At 37.0% G+C, this 18,816-nt stretch overlaps 3 protein-coding genes across 3 annotated transcripts in view; 1 reads left to right on the forward strand and 2 right to left on the reverse strand.

Annotated features, from left to right (window-relative positions):
- Ptp69D (Protein tyrosine phosphatase 69D) overlaps positions 1-15,451 on the reverse strand; it is a 53,538-nt gene extending 38,087 nt beyond the window's left edge. The window contains exons 1-4 of the mRNA XM_028309337.1: positions 15,203-15,451; positions 12,808-12,955; positions 9,154-9,312; positions 8,560-8,672 (exon numbers count right to left, since the gene is read on the reverse strand). Coding sequence (XP_028165138.1) covers positions 8,560-8,672; positions 9,154-9,312; positions 12,808-12,955; positions 15,203-15,287 — 505 coding nt within the window. The 5' untranslated portion in view covers positions 15,288-15,451. The remainder of the gene's footprint in view (positions 1-8,559; positions 8,673-9,153; positions 9,313-12,807; positions 12,956-15,202) is intronic.
- Positions 4,023-6,751, reverse strand: LOC114356250 (uncharacterized). The gene is made up of 4 exons (XM_028309336.1): positions 5,615-6,751; positions 5,388-5,444; positions 5,177-5,217; positions 4,023-4,926 (listed from the first exon to the last, which is right to left on the reverse strand). The coding sequence occupies exons 1-4, from the start codon at positions 6,544-6,546 to the stop codon at positions 4,178-4,180; spliced, it is 1,779 nt and encodes a 592-aa protein (XP_028165137.1). The 5' UTR covers positions 6,547-6,751; the 3' UTR covers positions 4,023-4,177.
- A 1,703-nt stretch (positions 15,452-17,154) lies between the features above and the next one.
- LOC114356252 (tyrosine-protein phosphatase 99A) overlaps positions 17,155-18,816 on the forward strand; it is a 41,974-nt gene continuing 40,312 nt past the window's right edge. Inside the window, exon 1 of the mRNA XM_028309338.1 lies at positions 17,155-17,421. Within this exon, the coding sequence (XP_028165139.1) occupies positions 17,322-17,421 (100 nt within the window). The 5' untranslated portion in view covers positions 17,155-17,321. The remainder of the gene's footprint in view (positions 17,422-18,816) is intronic.

Raw genomic sequence — 18,816 nt, forward strand, 5'->3', positions numbered from 1 at the left:
ATTACTAATAAAAAGTTACACCTTAGTTAGTTGAACTACACTACACATACTTCACATACCCATACTAACAAAAAAGTTACAGCCTAGTTGAACTCTGTTTTAAAGTGACATTTCCACATTAAAAGTCACTTTAAAATAGGGTTCAACTATGGTGTAACCTTTATTAATAGGATGTAAAAGTCAAACTGCCAACTTCCTCACCTGTTATCTGTGAGCTCGCCAAGTTTGGCCAGGCAGACGTAGTCGCCGGCGTCAGCATCTGTCACGTTGCTCAACGTCAACTTGACAGTTTTGCGCTTCCTCGTGTTACCATCTCGATCTTTGTCGGGCAACTTCGTTTCGATTGGTACCACTTTCAACCTGATGAGAGAAGTTTAATGAATGTTATTGAGAAGTACAATAACTAGTCAGTGGGACATAGTCCCGGATTCGATTCCCGGCCGGGCAGAAATTTAAATGATGAATTTTAATTTCTGTGACGGATGTTTTCTATGTACAATAATGTATGTATTTACAAAAAAAAAAGTATTGAAGTATGTTTATTTATATCCGTTGTCTTAAGGCGCAGTGTAAAATGTATAAGGATATTTTATTTATTTATGGTCACTAACATTAGAATTATTATAAAAGGAATTGCTAACACGTCCCTTATTTACGAGCCTCCCATATTATTTCGGCACTGTAACAATAGAGTTGCTCTGTGATCATGGCGCTTGGCATGGATTACTAATGTTTGGCCAAAAAACGTTTCCCAAATTATCACATCGCAAACAACGTTTCGCAAACTTTCATTTGGCAAATTTTCATTTGGCAAAACAACTTATTGCAAATGTTTAATTCGCAAATATCGTTTTTGGCATATTATTGTTTACCAAATTATTGTTTGGCAAAGTATGTTTTGCCAAATGTTTCATTTGGCAAAAATATTTCACGATAAACAATTTACAAAATAATTTGATTGATGCATAGAATTGAATACAAATAAGCTTGTAGTTATTATTTTGTTTCGTGGGTAGTTAAAAGTGATTTTATTTGCTTGTCAGTTTCACTAAACGCGCACAGGCGGCGGGCTTCAGGCGCGGCAGCGCGACGGCGCGGCGCTGGACGCCACCCTTCGGCAGTATTTTCAGTCTAGCTCCGAATCCACTTCCACGCCCACTTTGAAAGTTGGCATGAATGTTCTACACAATATTAGCTATTTAAATAAAAAAAATTAAAAAAATCGAAAGGGTCGAACTTTGTGAAAATCAAGGAAAAAAAATTAATTTGCATTTTTTTTAGGAAAAAATAATTTTTTTTTCGTTTCCAAAAATACAGTTAAAAAGCACGGTAAATGAAGTAATAAATCCCGTGGTTTAATTATTTTAATATATAATTTTATGACTCCATAATCGGCTTTGAAGTACTGCATGCCAACCGGTTGTCGAAAACTTCGAAGACCCATAACTCTTAAACTAGTAATTATATTACAAAAATATTTGGTACACGTATCAATAATATGTATAGGTAGAACATACTCAAATATTACTGAAATCGGAAACATCGACTTTTTTTACCTGTCCGCTTCGCGTGGAATGCTCCTATAGCCATTTTAAAGATGCGCCTTTTCGTGATTCGTCCCACGATATTTGAGACAGCAATTTCTCCCCATTATTCAGGCAAAACATTATGTCACATTATACAATGGAGTATAAAACACCAACAACCGCTGATATTCAGCTGTTTCCTCAACTATTGTTTCATGCGTTTACATCGCATAGAAACAGTCTGACCGCAAACCTAATTATGTAAAATTAAATAAACGTAGCCACTTTGCATAAAAACTAATTTTCATACACTAATTAATTCGTTTTAATACTTATCTGACGCAATTTTCATACATCCGATAGTTAATATCGCTTTAACATAATGTAACTCAGGAAAACTGTTGTTATTTAGGATATTGTTTTTAGTAAAATAAATAATTCATATATTACAAACGATACTCTTAATTATCGCTTTTTCCTTCATACAGGGAAAAGTAGTTTAATTGTTATTAAATGATTCATGAGTATGCGATTTCAAATAAATAATATTTGGACGCTTTGAGCCGCACCGTGCAGTGCCCTTGCGATGCGTTCTGCGGTCAGGCCAAAGTGAACACAGACCGCATCACATATGAACAACATTGGGCTGCGTTCACTTTGACCTGATCGCAGGCCGCATCCAGTGTGGTAAAAGTAATTTAACATTTTTGATATTGGAATTAGAACAAAAACCCATCAAGAAAACTTGTGTATGGTCAGTGCCCAGTGGCCTAATTCACGTATTTTGACAGTCAAGCTTTCGCTGAAGTCAATCTCGCTGACGTTCAGAAGTCGTCCCATTGAAAAACAGTTCTAAATTCGTATTCACAAGGTTCATTTCGATAGAACGATTAAGGTCTATTCAGACCTAAGCGGTATTCGCTACCGTCTGCGGCAGAGAAAACCCAGTGGGTATGCGGTAATAATAATACTGTTCAGACCTAAGCGGTATTTGCTACCGTCTGCGGCAGAGAAAACGCTCTAGCCGCGGTACTTGATACTAAATACCTGAGCGAAACCCGCGCGGTATGTACCTCTACCCACAGCGGCAGCGAATATCGCTCAGGTTTGAATAGGCCTTTACTCGATAGGATCGCAACTCAGCGATTTGTTGTCATTGAAGTTTTGTTACGTCGTCCCATTGAAAACAGTTTTAAATCCGTGTTCACAAGGGGCATTTTGATAGAACGATTACTCGATAGGATCGCACTCAGTGTTTTGGTGTCGTTGAAGTTTTGTTACGTGAATAAGGATACAGGTTCTACTTCAGAACACACGACTAATGATCCCTACACAAAGCATTGTCATATAATGCAAATATAGGAAAAATTGCGAAAATTACATTTTTTTAGTTATATAATATAATAAAAATATTTTAATAAAATGAAACTTACTACCTTATTTCTCACGAACGAATAAAGATAAAGGTATCAAATTGAAATTTATACCAAATACTTAGATCTATTGTCCCTTTAAGAAGTAAAAAAATCAAACTTCTAAGTTAACGCGATCAAAAGATACAGCAGTTTATACCGACACCTTAGACGAATTTCCGTCACACGCTAGGGAATCAAAACCTACAAGGTACTTCCTGTGAACTCAGAATCTTGAAATTCGGCACGAAGCAACGTTATAAATAGACGTAGACTAATAAATTTACATTCGTTTTGTAGAATAGCTCAAATACTAATAATACAATGCCAATAAAACATACCTTAACGACCTGGTTTTTCTTGTGTTGGAAAATAACTGAAAAAGAAGAGAAAAAAGTAGTGTATTTTTATAATTAAATCCATTCTTACTCCCATAAAATTTATGAAACCTGTGTCTGTTTTCTTCTTCTACTAATAGATAATTTTATTGGCTATCGCATGATATAAAATATTTGCCTATTAATGTTAAGCTACCCACGCTTTCACTTGTTTTTTAAAGAAGAGGTGTAAACTAAAAATTAAAAACTTAAATCGATGTAATTTTTCGAGAAATGGGTCTGGCCCCAAATTTGAAGTATTTTCATCGATAAAATTGTCCATAGATTACGCCCTTAAAGTTTGATCACTACATGCCCGGACACACTGTATAGTACAGATAAAGGAAAAATTGCGAAAATGATAAATTTGAAGTTATATAAAATTTAAAATATTATTTTTGCTTACATGACATAAAATATTTTTTTAATAATTATAAACTTACTACCTACCCTTTTTCACATGAACGCGTAGTAAATATTAAAGTTGAAATTCATATCAAACACTTCTTAAATCTAATTGCCTCTAAACTGTGAGAAATTCTAAATCAACGCAAAAATTCAAAACGCTGAGGTAGGTACCTACCTATAATGCAAATGTAGGAATTGAAACCCAGGTTGTATTTCTTCAGCTTTATTTGTATTTACTCCAGGATAAACCACAAAAAATAGGAAAGTCTTAGAACCGTCTTAATACTAATCGTCTTCTGTTTAAATCCCGTCGTTCTTACTTCCTCACTCATTCATTCCGTCTCACTCACTCCCTTGCGTTCCGTTTCACACTCCCACACTCGGCCATCCTGCGTACAGTCCGCCCTCGGACTGTTTCATTTCAAATTTTACATTAAAGCATCTTATATTATAACTAATCTTGTTTAATACAATTCTTATAATCATCTTTCTCGTATGTTCTAGCTTTCTTTCTTTTCTTGTTATAAACTCTAACACTTCCATCTTGAATTGTCTCCACACATTCTCTTGCCTTTTCTCTTAACTCTGGTCTTGTCTCGTTCATTCTTTCTACGTTTTCCTCTTCTATCATCTTAACAAGTTCATCATCTCCTTTATTAATCCGGTTAAACAGTCCTTCTGTCCCTCCCTCGTGATTCTCTCTTATAATTTCGTTCTGCGTCTTCTCCGGTACTACAAATAATAATTCATCTTCATCTCTTTCTTGGTACAACATGTCATTCTGGTAGGATTCTTTCAGCATCTGAATATGTTCGTCTTCATCTTGTGCTTTCTTCAGTCGTGCAGTCGTCTCGGTAAGTACTAAACAGCTTAGGACGTCGGCTTGTTTCATACGTGATACAGGTCGGTGTTCAATCTGACAGTCGTTACTTTTCTTTATTTCATCTGTAGGCTTGCAGTCTTCTAATATTTTCTCAGTTTCAGTCATGTGTCTAGAGTCGTCTATGTCGTGTACTACAACTTGATCATCTTTTTCCAACGGGACAACTTCGGTCCGTCCGAGTCCACTCAACGTCAAACATCTTCCGTCGTCGTATTTTGGGGAGCCGATAGTTTTGTACACGTCTTCCGTCATGAGATTCACCTCGCTGCCCGTATCAATAAGACTCGCCATAGTTATTGCGTTGTTGTCAACAAATTGAACTTCTTTTATTTTTTTTTTTTTTTTTTTTTAAATCCTTCCTGGCCTGGAAATTTGTACCATTGGCCGAATACTTGTAAGTTGTCAATATATTCTTTCATGTCGTTAAAATAAAATGTTTGCTTCCAGTTTGCTTCTTCTTTACACAGTTTTGAACTTTAAACTTGTCCTTTTTATAAATGTCCAACTGAAATATTATCAAAACCTATTACTTATGAATATTTATATAAATATGTAATCACTACAGTTGAACTTCTTTTAGCGGCCTCGATGTTTTCACACTTTTGTTGTTTATAGTTCCAAAATACTAGACTGTCCTGTCGATGACATTGACAGTGGGGCGCCACCGTCAATACCGGATCGCTGGTTCAGATTTTTGCCATGTTGGAAACCATATAGTTGAACGATGGTAGCGCCCCCCTGTCATTGAGTTTGGCGGGACAGTTCAGCGTGGGTCATCTATACGTCCGATACCATGAAGTTGGCAGAAATGTCATCTGTCAGTTCTGCGTTTCGTTCTATAGTTCCAAAATACTGGACTGTCCTGTTGATGACATTGACAGTGGGGCGCCACCGTCAATACCGGATCGCTGGTTCAGATTTTTGCCATGTTGGAAACCATATAGTTGAACGATGGTAGCGCCCCCCTGTCATTGAGTTTGGCGGGACAGTTCAGCGTGGGTCATCTATACGTTCGGTTTCGATCTCCAGTTAGTTGTTGATTGCGTCGTGTTGGCAACACTGTATCGTTCGGGAGTTTTCGTGAACATCGCTCGTTTCGGACTGGCATGACGTTGCTGACGATTGTCTGACTGCCATTTTGAATTTTCACTGGTCACTTGTTGATGATTTGCAGGTTTTGAACATTCACTAGATCTGTGTCCAAACTCATTACACCGGAAACATTTAACCCCTCTTTCCTTGTGAAAACATTGAGCCGAAATATGGTTGCTTCCTCCACAGTTAAAACATCTTGGTCTTGTCGTCTTATTGTAATTTACCGGTGCCGTCGTGCTGCTACTGGAGGGTCTACGTCGTTCATCCACCATTTTCGCCTTTACTGTCTCGTATACTTTCAGTTTCTCTTTCAGCTCACCGTATGTAGTTGCACCGTACAGCATGATTTTATTGGTTTCTACGTCAACAATGCCGTCTATGATATATTTTATTGCGACGTAGTCGGGCATTTTCCCGCGCCTTCCCAACTCCTTCATGACAAGTAGGTAATCAGTACAGCTCTCACTATTGGCCTTCTTTCTCGCACTCATCATTTCGTGGACTGTCTTTACGTCTAACGAATCCGGGAACTCTTTGAGTAAACCAGTTTTGAACTCGTCCCACGACCTGAATGGCTTCTCCGACCGCAACCAGAGTGCCGCTGTTCCAATGAGTGATCTGCGTCCCACAATGAGTTGGTGTAATGGTGACCAACCAAAGATCTCAGCGTTCTCCTCCACCTCTTGGACCCATCTTGATGCGGTGACAGTTTGGTCTCGACCACTAAATTTTGGGATCAGCTCCTCGGCATAGGCAAAAGTAGTAGGTATGCGCTGCTCCAGGGTCTTACTCGGGCCAGCATCTTCCGCATCTTCGAAATCATGCTTACTATGTCGTCGTCTCATGATTGATGAAAATACGTCTCACGTCTCAATCCGTCGTAATCGTCGTGTTTCCTTTTCTTGGGCTATCCCGGACGAGCCCCCAAGCTGTAGGAATTGAAACCCAGGTTGTATTTCTTCAGCTTTATTTGTATTTACTCCAGGATAAACCACAAAAAATAGGAACGTCTTAGAACCGTCTTAATACTAATCGTCTTCTGTTTAAATCCCGTCGTTCTTACTTCCTCACTCATTCATTCCGTCTCACTCACTCCCTTGCGTTCCGTTTCACACTCCCACACAAATATAGGAAAAATAAATAAATAAAAAATAATCATACCGCATATTTTGAAATTCGCCACTACTCGCAACGGAATCAAGTAAGTAATTTGATTTTATACGTCATAAATTGTAAACCGCTACGTTTGTACGGCGGAACCCTCGGTGTGCGAGCCCGACTCGCACTTGGCCGGTTTTTTTAAAAGGGACGCGTTATATTTTTCCTGCAACTGACAAAAAGTCGTGGGTGTGAAGCCGCGGGTAAAATCTAGTTCTATTAGGTCCCTCGCCCACAGCACGGTAATACTATCATACAGTATTGTAACTTCATATAAACGGACGAAACGCGAGCTTTCCTTCGAAATTCAAATCTCGGTATGCGCTCGACATGCAAAAGTCGGGGGTGTCGCGAATGTGCCACAGTAATAAACGGACGATGTGTTGTTTTTTAGTGTTTTTGAAAAATAAATACAAGTACCTATTTATACAGGGTATTAGGTAAATGGGTTTATAAGCCGACACTAGCCCATGTTAACATTTATGCATGTAAATGGTATGGTGAAGTCAGTGATATCATTTCTTTTTTAAATTTTCATACAAAATAAAATTAATAAAATCGGATTTGTATGAAAATTAAAACTATTAAAATAATGTCAATTTTCTGACTTCACCATACCATTTATATGCATGCACATGTTAACATGGGCTAGTCTTCGCTTATAAACCCATTTACCTAACACCCTGTATAATAATCAAGCATTTTGTACGCCTCAGTTGAGGCGCATACATTTTAAGGTCGCAAAATAAGATTTGTTACTAAATCTTAACACAAATATATTTTTTTAATTACATCTAACTACTAATGACAAAACAACATGTATTTTTATCCTATTTCATTCACAAAGTATTTTGTTTGTCAATATAAAATAAAAAATTACAATCACAAAACTACACTCGACATCAAATAAATCGCACCTCCCGCGACAAGCATTTTCAAACGTATGCATCCCCACTTCCCACCAATATTGGCACCATTTAAAAGTTACCTAGTTCTAACCTTCATTTCATTAAAGGAAAGGTTTTTACCCCAAAAATGTGTCTTTAGAAGGATCCAGAGTCACTTCTTCAAAAAATAGGTAGTTACGCTAAAGCCAACTTTTATGGCTATAAAACTGTTAAGTTGGGATTAATCACTATCCATCTGTTAAAGAGGACACGTGATATCATTATTTGGTTTTATAACCATAAAAATTGGTCTAATTGATCCCATAGGTGGGCCCAAAATGAGGTATTTTTTCTAGTCACATTTATGGTATATGTTAATCATTTATTAAGAAATTATGTGTTTTTCTTTAAGGATCTTTATTGGGCTTTCAAATAACACCAATATTGTTGGGGCACCATGATTGTGACAGAAGAAAATCGTTAAAGTTCGCGTCGCGGAAGGTGCGGTTTATTTGATGTTGAGTATAGATAGAAATTCTAAGTTGGCAGATGTAATGAAAATAGGTTCTGCAGGTGGGCAGTCCTATCGCATGTTGTCATACGGTGACGTACCGCGCGGCTGTTGACATTTATTTCAAAAATATGGCCGAGTTGGAATACTGTATAGATAGTATTACCGTGCCCACAGCGACTTTTAACGTGCGTTAGTCGCATTTGCAACGCACTACAGAAGTGATGCCAATGCGCTACAGCAGCGCGACTGCATCGCTACAAAAAAGTCGCCGTGGGCAAGGGCCCTTAGACCATACAAACCTTCGAATTCGCAGTAAAGCTTCACGTGAGAGGTGTCAGACACATTGAGCTTCAAGGGGCCAGCGGTCTTGGTCACCAGCTTGCCATCGAATCTGAGATCCAGGGTCACAGTCCTGTGGGAACAATTAAAAAAAAAATCATAATTAATTCATAATACTTTATTGCTTCATTTGGTGAGAAGGTCTTAAGCTAATACATACAATAATAATTACCTACAGTGTGTCTGTGCTATAATAAGTGTTTGTAACGTGCATGAGGCAAGCATTTACAAGTCTAGCGCTTAACTCTGTTAGTGCCTGAGGTATGGGAGCGGCACGGGAGGCGTGACATTGACATATTATTATTATGACAGAGCATAATAATATAAATCTCAAGGAGATCTGAAGTCTCGCCGACCTGTCGCTGTCGCGTGTCGCCTAGTGTGCACTTACGTCCGTATTCACAAACATTACTATGAGGTCTCACAGTGCGCGTGGACGCACAGGGTGACACACGAACCAATCACAGAGCTCTATTTAACGTTGCTGCTTCACTTAAGCAAGCATCGTTTGTGAATACTGGCGTTAAAGTTTGACTTTTCGCAAACGTCCTCACCTGTTATCTGTCAGCTCGCCAAGTTTGGCCAGGCAGACGTAGTCGCCGGCGTCAGCGTCGGTGACGTTGCTCAACGTCAACTTGACAGTTTTGCGCTTCCTCGTGTTGCCATCGCGGTCTTTGTCGGGCAACTTCGTTTCGATTGGTACCACTTTCAACCTGATGAGAGAAGTTTAATGAATGTTATTGAGAAGTACAATATGTCAGCCAGTGGGATAAGTTGAAACAGAGATTGATTGCTAACAATAATAACAACATACTATTTTTAATATATTATTTTAAACTTCAATAACATTAGAATTATTATAAAAGAGATTGCTACCATGTCCCTTATTTATGAGCCTCCCATATTATTTCGGCACTGCAACAATGGAGTTACTCTGTGTTCATGGCACTTGGCATATTTTTAGTAAGTACCTACTTTGCAGCAAACAAAATATTTTACTATCCAGAACTTTTTAAATTAAAATGCTTGAAGTCATATTATGGAAAAAATTAAGGTAACTGTAACGGTTAGCGTTACCGCTGATCGTTATCTTAGATCTAAATTCTACTTTAATTACTATTACCTACCTAAATAAATATACTTAAATAATAAAATATCTAAATCTACGTAAACTACTTAACTAAATAACTTAATTAAATAATTCATATTGTTCTACACTAATAAAATAAATAAAATAATAAATCTACAAGCAAACCCGCGCGAAACAAGTCGTTCGAGATTTCTTTTGTTCTCTGTCGAGCGGGCGGGCTGTTTTTTATGCATGCGCAAGCGACGCGCCTACGGCCTCGATGCTCCCGCCGCGTCTCGTAGTCCGAGCCAGAGCGTTATTGAGCACGGACGTATCGCTGTCCGTCACCGCCGGACCCGCGATGTACGTAACTTTATAAAACTCTAAAATGTAATCGCGTATTGGTGAACCCCGCTACCGGGTGAGTGTTGCAAAAGTATTTTTAATGCCTAGATTTTGTACTTGTGCTAAATGTAAGTGCCTAGCCGCCATTTTGTTCTTCAAATGTGCTATCCATGTGCTCGGTGTCATTTCATACTAATTAACTATTTCTATAACCTCCTGATATTATTATTTTACAACTTACTACATGATTAAATAAGTAAACTAAATATTTTATGAAATGACATCGACGCGTCATGACCTTACATGACCTTGGTCGTACTGTAACGACACTAATTTCAATTCTACTTGCTAATTTAAATTGTTTCATCGCATTGTACTTGTTCTAATTATTCTAAATTATTGCCTACCTATATTGTTCTATAAATTAATTGCCTATATAGATGATATTCTAAATAATTGTCTACCTACATAATTTAATATTTTTGCCTACTTCACTTTGCAATCACATTCACTGCACCTATTGTAATTCTGTTTGACTGCCACATCATTACATCACCATTTATTACCAAAATCATTCCATCTGCTTCGCTAGTATTTTGATGTCGCAGTCAAACGGACAAAAGCTTGCAACTGCTTTAGTGTCCGCTTTGATTTGCAGGGTTCATCTCCACCTTCATCTTCTTCTACCTACTACACCATGCATGGTCACCACTGCCGATCCTACCACCTGGCTCTTCAACCCGGCGGAGCTGCCTGCCGTGTCGGACGGCCCGTGCGCACACTCTAAGTGGCCCTACACCACAGTGCGTACGGCCCTAACCGTCTGGCGCGTCGACGACTCTGCGGGCTTACCACCAGCGAAGAACCAACCCACATCACCATCAATGCTAGCGAGGACAGTGGTTTGAATATACTACCACCGGTGACGAATCTCGTGCGATACGATAGTTTGCTCGACAACCCACTCCCTAAGAGTTCTCACTTCTCTAAATTGAAATAAATGACTTGTTAACCTAAACTATCTTTTATTTATCTAACTTCTAATCTAAATTCTATTATGTCACCTGCTCCTAAAGTAACAACCGTGACATAACTTACAGTAAAGTTAGAGAAACTCTGCCTAAGATGAGTCTTGTATAAATTACTATCATGTTTTGAGACAGAGATCGTGATTCCTTTCTCCACCGGCAATGTCTAGTGTGGAGGTCTGTCTTATTGTTTTTGTACTTAAATCTGGCAATTAATATTTGGTTACGCAGATGTACGCAGTTCTATTTTTATTTTTAATTCCCAAATAGTTTTGTCTGCAGGTAGAAAACTGTTTGGTTTCCACATCTCTGTGGTCATTCTTGGCGTTCCTGAACGTCAAGCTTTGACACACTTCACCGTAAAAACTTTAACGCAACGCACATCTTCGCAGTCTCGCGAGTGAAAAAACCGCACTTTTATCTCCCGCAAATCGCATCATAACATAACGCACAACGCATACGCAGCAAACGCATCTCCGCATTCAAAGCCCAAATTGCTCGTGACCTGAACCCCCTGCAGGGGAAGTGAAGCCGATCCATCTTCATCCCGGAGTGTCCCGGTGCCAGCAGTGGTCGAGCTGACGGAAGGGGACCCGAGATTGGCTCAGAGGTTAGTGGGACCAACTATTTCTCCTCTGCAGGCAAAATCATTTGGGAAACGTAATTTGGACTTCCGATTAAGATCCCGCCTGGTGTGGCTATTTACACGCCACACCAATATTTTCATTTTCAGATAAATTACTGACTTAGACTGGGTTCGGCGGGACCTTTGGCAGTTCGATTTTTACAAGTTATTTATAATTTGGTTTGAGATGCAACTCTTTGACGCTAAAAATTAAATAACTAAATTACTGACCGCTTAGGATGTGTAGCGTCGGTAATCGGCTGTCCTTTGAAGAGGAACTCGACCGACGCAGTTTCGGGTGACACGCTGCAGTTGAAGCTCGCATCGCCGCCGATCTCACCCTTCGGCGGAGGCAAATCTATGTCTATGGTTTCTTGAGCTGGAACAATAAACCACCCAAGTTTAAAACTATTAGAAAGCCTTGCATATTGCATCTTGAAGATAGTTGAAATTNATATTCTCAGTTATATTACTCCAAAACTATTAAATTTCGGATTTTTTTTAATATCACGTGAGATTTGGGGGTGGGGGAGGGGGTCAGGCAAAATCTCACCAAATCTCACCAAGGGGGGCGGGGGGGTTGAAAAATAGCCAAAATTGTCTCACGTAATTTATGGACGCCCCCTTATGGAAAAAATTAAGGTTTATGGTGGTACTGACTGTAAGTTACAGGAACTACTTTAAGATGTGAGTCTTGTATAAATAACTATGATGTTTTGAGACAGAGATCGTGATTCCTTTCTCCACAGGACAGGCAATGCCTAGTGTGGAGGTCTGTCTTATTGTTTTTGTACTAAAATTTGGCAATAAATATTTTCATTTTCAATAAATTACTGACTTCGACTGAGTTCGATTCCCGCCTTAGGCAGTTCGATTTTTTCAAGTTATTTATAATTTGGTTTGAGATGCAACTCTTTGACGATTATCACACTGCACAGCGCTCCGCCGCGGTCCGCGTGGCTACATATAAAGAATCCCGCGCGCAGACGCGTTGTCAGTGTGTTGTGCCGCGCGTGTTTTCTATACAAATTGATGTACTTGCATACAATGATTAAATCTGTCGTTCCGCGTACCGCGGCGGAGCGCGGTGCAGTGTGATAATTGCCTTTGACGCTAAAAATTAAATAACTAAATTACTGACCGCTTAGGATGTGTAGCGTCGGTGATCGGCTGCCCCTTGAAGAGGAACTCGACCGACGCAGTTTCGGGTGACACGCTGCAGTTGAAGCTCGCATCGCCGCCGATCTCACCCTTCGGCGGAGGCAAATCTATGTCTATGGTTTCTTGAGCTGGAACAATAAACCACCCAAGTTTAAAACTATTAGAAAGCCTTGCATATTGCATCTTGAAGATAGTTGAAATTAATTTCTATACCAATGTAGTGACACTATTGGTGTAATAATCCCTACTAAAATAATAAATGCGAAAGTAACCCTGTCTGTCTGTCTGTGTTGCTTTCAAGCCTGACCTGAACCTATTTTGATGAAATTTGGCATAGAGATAGTTTGAGTCCCAGGAAAGGACATAGGATAGTTTTTATTCCGGTTTTTGACAAAAAAAAGTTTCACGCGGGCGAACACGCGGGCGGAAAGTTAGTAGAGTCCTAGAGGAGTTTTTGTTAATAGTATCTTGATTGATGGTAAAGCTTTACATTTTTTAAAGATAATGACTTCAAATTTTACAAAATTGTCTATTCCTTATTAGTAGTACTTAATCAATCGTCTGTATATGGAGTCACACTAATACTATAAAGGCGCAAGAATGTGAGTGTGTATGTTTGTTACTTCTCCACATGGAGCAATTTTAATAAAATTTGGTATGGAGTTAGCTGACACCCTGGATTAACACATAGGCTATGTTTTACCACGAGGCATAGCTAGTTGATTATATTCTTGGAAATATTTTCATCAGGTAGGAAATGTAAGAAAACTATCTACCTACAACTGCAACTGATGGCCAATACTCATTTTTCATTTTATTAAACTTCCTTACATTCCCAGGCTTCAAATAGCACATTTATGTAGCATTGTTTAACAACTTTATTAACAAAACAGGAATATAGTTATGTGTCATTGAGCAATTAAGATAACATTATGTTATGGTTTGCCTGTATCATATTCAGAACAATGTATGGGGCACATGAAGCTAAGAGCCATAGTCATAGATGCTATTTTGCAATGGCAATGTGTAGGATGATGTGCTGGGGATGGTATGTAAAGATATACATATAAAGGGTTATAACTAAAATAATGTCATTACTATTTAAAATTAATTAATTTTTTGACATAATTTTATTGTAATCGATGTGGTGACTAAACATGTAAGCGCTTTGGGTTTTCTGTAAGCTTATTATGATGCTCATTAAATAAATAAAAATTTGGACTAAAAAATTATTTTACACTGGGTTTGGAAACTGGGAAACATGGGTCTCAAATGCAACATTTCTAATGTGAGTTGAAGTAACATGAGCACTACAAACTTTTTTAATGTTCCAACACAACTGCTTTGGGAAAATATTGTTTGCTAGTGGTGAGAAATTGCGTAAGACTCAGTCCCAACTTACAATATCTTTTTTCAGCAAATCCTAACTACTTATTATATTAAACTTAAAATTAATTAGTTTTGTTATCAGTTAAAAAAATCAATTACATCAATAAATATTGAGGGACAAAAGAAGTGGTGATAATAACAGATGTTATAAACAATATCAATAATTCTTAGCATTTATTGACATTAATTATCAATTATTTTTAGACTTGTTTTTTATTTATAAAACCCACCTAATTAGCAAATTGTGTGATAATTTCAAAGATAAGGATGATTATCTGTGAAGCTATCATAAAATGTAATACATAGTAAATATTTATTTTGTTAGCAGCAACTATAAACTAACATTAGACAGAATACCTACCTACTAGGCCATTATAATATTAGCTGACCACTGAAATTAGTTATTTCCTTAATACGTAATTCAATAGATAATACTCAATATTGCAGGTCACAGTGCAATAACCAATAGTTTATTGGATTGTTAGTGATAAAATTAACATATTTATGAACTACATAAACTAAAGTTTATAATATCTTGAACATAAGATGTTTATAAAGCAAGAAGAATGAGTTCTTTCAGAACACTAGTTACTAAGGTGAGAAGAGATAGTAAAAGTATTATTTACTAACAACATAATACAAACAAAAGTACTTATTCCTTGACTGTTTTTATTTAGGAAACATTCATACTGACTCTTATTGCTAAGTAACTACAGTGGTGTGCCTACAACTCATCTTACAAACATTTTTGTGATAATACAAATCCCTAAAAGTCGACATTATGATAATTGTATGAGTCAGATAGAAAAACTTCATTCAGGGACTGAAACATCAGCACGCCCCCCGTAAATTTACAGGAAACATCAATTTAGCAAATGCGCTCTACAAAAATTATGGACAGGCTGTCGTTTTCGCAGAAATAACATACCAAGATGAAAAACTCCGATAGCTTTAGCACAAACGTTATAAAATATACTATTACTCACCTAAAACTGGATAACACAACGCAATACATGCAAAATATAGACCAAATGTCGCCGAAGACTTCCTGATGTTGCGACCCATTGTCATGGCGGAAACAACAGTTTTTCACGAATAATATCCGTAAAGGTGCGATAATAAACACATCTCACAGATATTAGACCATTTTCAATTCATTTGCACGGCGATAGCACTGATATTTTCTAAAATTAAAACAAAGTTAGAGATTGACACCCGACTGAAGCCGAACAAACAATCCCACTGGGGAGTGTTGCAATTAGTAAAATTACTTTTACCACTCAACGTCCGCAACAACACGTTCGTCCTCATTTATTTTTATTTCAACTCCGTTAATATCACCCTATCACCATAACTCGTTGTTTCAGCAGCTCATGTGCCAATAATTATTAGTGTAAATAACAACTTTCAATTATTTTCTATTTAATCATGGTGATAAATAATATTATTATAATAATAAACTTTGTATACAACAGCACAACAAAAATAAACGCTTGTAAAAAATAACGATAAAGACGTTGCCGCTTATAAATGTAAGTATCTAAGGTTTTACTTTACCCTACAGGCTACACAAACGATCAACAAAAACTATTGTGTCAACATTCAACAAAATTGCCTTTAAAAATGTTTATTGATTACAATTGAAAGAATCTACCAACAACACATCTTTACATATACAAGTAATGCATGTAATGATGACAAGACCAATTGATTATGTAGGGCAAAACACACATTGGAGACCCGGGTTTAATCGGGATCATTCTTTTTACACTGAAGCAGGCCTGGCTCACTCCGCGCGGTACATCCGATATTTACCTACAGCGAAGCGCCCCGCCGGCGGGTATTATATCAGTCGAGTGTCACGCGCGCGCCCCTCAGGACGCTGGCGTGCGTTGTAGTATGATTATAATTCTATGATCGAAGTATTATTTAAAAATGGACATAAAGAGAAATAAATATTGTGCGGCGTTCGGGTGTTAAAATTCGAAAAGAAATCTACCGGATTTATCTTTTTTTTTCGCTTCCCAAAGNTATTTTCATTGAATAATGTTTCCGACAAAGGTTGTCAAATTGACTGACATGTTTATCGCATAGTACAGTCCACTATATATATAATAATAAACTTTGTATACAATAGCAGCACAACAAAAATAAAAGCCTTTAAAAAATAACGATAAAAACGTTGCCGCTTATAAATGTAAGTATTATATCTAAGGTTTTACTTTACCCTACAGGCTACACAAACAATCAACAAAAACAATTGTGTCAACATTCAACAAAATTGCCTTTAAAATGTTTATTGATTATTAATTATTTATTGACAAAGATCTACCAACAACACATCTTTACATAAACAAGTAATGCATGCAATGATGACAAGACCGATTGATTATGTAGGGCAAAACACACACTGGAGACCCGGGTTTAATCGGGATCATTTTTTCTTACACTGAAGTATGTAAGTCTGATCAGATCCTTGTTATTAAGATTCTGAAGCAGTACCCGGACGCCGCAACATTAAAGCGCTATGTCAACAAGCAAATTACAAAAACATTATTAATTTTTACTTCATCTTTTTTGCTCATTTTACACACGGAACCCTAAAAAGAGGGTAATTGCTCCTTTTTCTAGCAATACTAAGTAATACATAGACAATGTAGCAAGTTGCCATTAGACTGCTCAAGACCGCTGTCCATTTGGTCATAAATTGGAATTATTGTTTGTTCTCCATAATTCAAACTCCAATTGCATTAGCTTTTTTGTACCACGCTCTTGTTATTGAATTTAAATGAAGAATCTAAGGAGGAATCGGTTGTCAGTCAGTCATCATATTAAATGATTTGATTTTCTTACCAAGTGGGTTTGCGACGAATAATATTTAGTATGGATGTGTTTATTTTCTTGTGGCAACATTATTTGTTTATTGACAAGTGAAATGACAGACGGCGGGGTCTATCAATGGCAGCTAACGAAACAATTTACAGTAATTAATGACTCGTTTTAAAGATTATATCCGTTTTTGTTGATAATACAAGTGAAAATGTGGTTCAAGAACTCTGTATAAAGCATTAACGCGCGTTTCTAACGCGTGTGTCGCGGTAAAAAATGTATTTTTCGTACTCATTAGGAGCCATTTTTATTGTATTTATTTTATGCGTTCATTGTGTAAATGCAGGAAATGACAACGAAATTAGGGAAATTTATGGTGAGTTGAACAGATTTTACTAAGATAATGAGTAGATTAAGTAGGTATTGTAATCCGGTAATGTTGTTTTTTGAATGCTTTACGATTCACGCGCTCCACAACCCCGTAAGTTCATCTGTCAAGCTTGTGGTGAAGACCGAGGCGTGGACCAGGTTCCAACATCCTGAGCTTCTGGTTGATTTTGAACTGGTTTTAATTATCTCTTCGTTTTGTGTAATGTAGTCTGAATTGAGAATTTCTGTGGCAATCCAATGCATTGTACTGGAATGATGCCTAATTATTTTTCACCAAAAAGTTTCAACAATAATAAAACATAGGTGTGAGTTTATTCTTATTGGAAGTAGATTATTGAGTGAAATGTATCAGGCACTAAAGAGGATCATAATCTAAATGTTGCTATGATCTACCTTTTAGAAACGGGATGAGTCATCTAATGTACTGTTTGTTTATTGCAGTTCAACAGATTAGACTCTAAGAGGGTGATTTTAAAAGGTTTCTTAAGTTTTTCTATCATAAAAACAGTGATTAAGAGGCAAAGTATTCAGAAACATCAAAAGTCCACTATAGATGCCATGGGAATTGTATGTAAATCTTTATGAGATAATGCTTATGTATGTAAATAGTATAAGACTGGAGATTAGTCTGATTTCCAAATTGGAATTCAACCGAGCACAGGCATAAACCATTGTTTGAGTTTGAATTAAGTTTGAGCTTAATTACAGATTTCAGACTTAAAAAAGAAATAAATTAGACATTTGAAATACTTTTTTCCTGTGGTTAAGTAAAGCACTTAAGAACAGTCTTATTTTCCTTTGAGTAGATATTATTTATGTAGAATGTTTTTTATAAAAAATCTTGAATTAAAATATTAATCAATTAGAGCTCATCATTGTGGAACTTTTTATTTTTTTATAAATCCAGTTATTCATTAATCAATAACAATCTGTAGGAAGTTGATTTAATTATTAATTAAACAATTAATTTAAAATTCCAATTGATTGTTGTACTTTTTGTATTACATGACATGATGTAGTTAAAATTATAAATTGTTTTGTGAAACAATAAATTACTTTTCTTTAAGATTTATTATTGTTGACAATTTATGGGATTTCACTGTTTAATTATGTTAAAGTTAAAATTAATGATTGAAATTACATAAAATATGTAGTTTATTCAGTACATGGCCCTTTCCAGGGCACTTACACACGTCCCAACATGATTATGTATCATATACTTCATTTTTCAAAAGATTTATATTGTAACTTCCCTACCCAAGGAATACTTAGCACTGAGGTTTTGGTTTTGTGTCCAAGTAAGCGCTGTAATAATTGGACATATACTCCAGATGGAAAGTACTTGGTAGGTTCACAGTCATGGATAATTAGTTTTTCCTTG

This window comes from Ostrinia furnacalis, unplaced genomic scaffold, assembly GCF_004193835.3.
Source record: "Ostrinia furnacalis isolate ACB-3 unplaced genomic scaffold, ASM419383v2 OfSCF2703, whole genome shotgun sequence".
NCBI lineage: Eukaryota > Metazoa > Arthropoda > Insecta > Lepidoptera > Crambidae > Ostrinia > Ostrinia furnacalis.

What these genes read in the sequence shown, in the direction of transcription:
- LOC114356250 (XM_028309336.1), bottom strand. Translation starts at nt 6,546, where the DNA reads ATGAGACGACGACATAGTAAGCATGATTTCGAAGATGCGGAAGATGCT. An exon ending in TGGAGATCGAAACCGAACGT is followed by an intron (nt 5,445 to 5,614) that starts ATAGATGACCCA and finishes TTTTGGAACTAT; the next exon opens with AGAACGAAACGCAGAACTGA. An exon ending in ATCGAGGCCGCTAAAAGAAG is followed by an intron (nt 4,927 to 5,176) that starts TTCAACTGTAGT and finishes AAATAAAAGAAG; the next exon opens with TTCAATTTGTTGACAACAAC.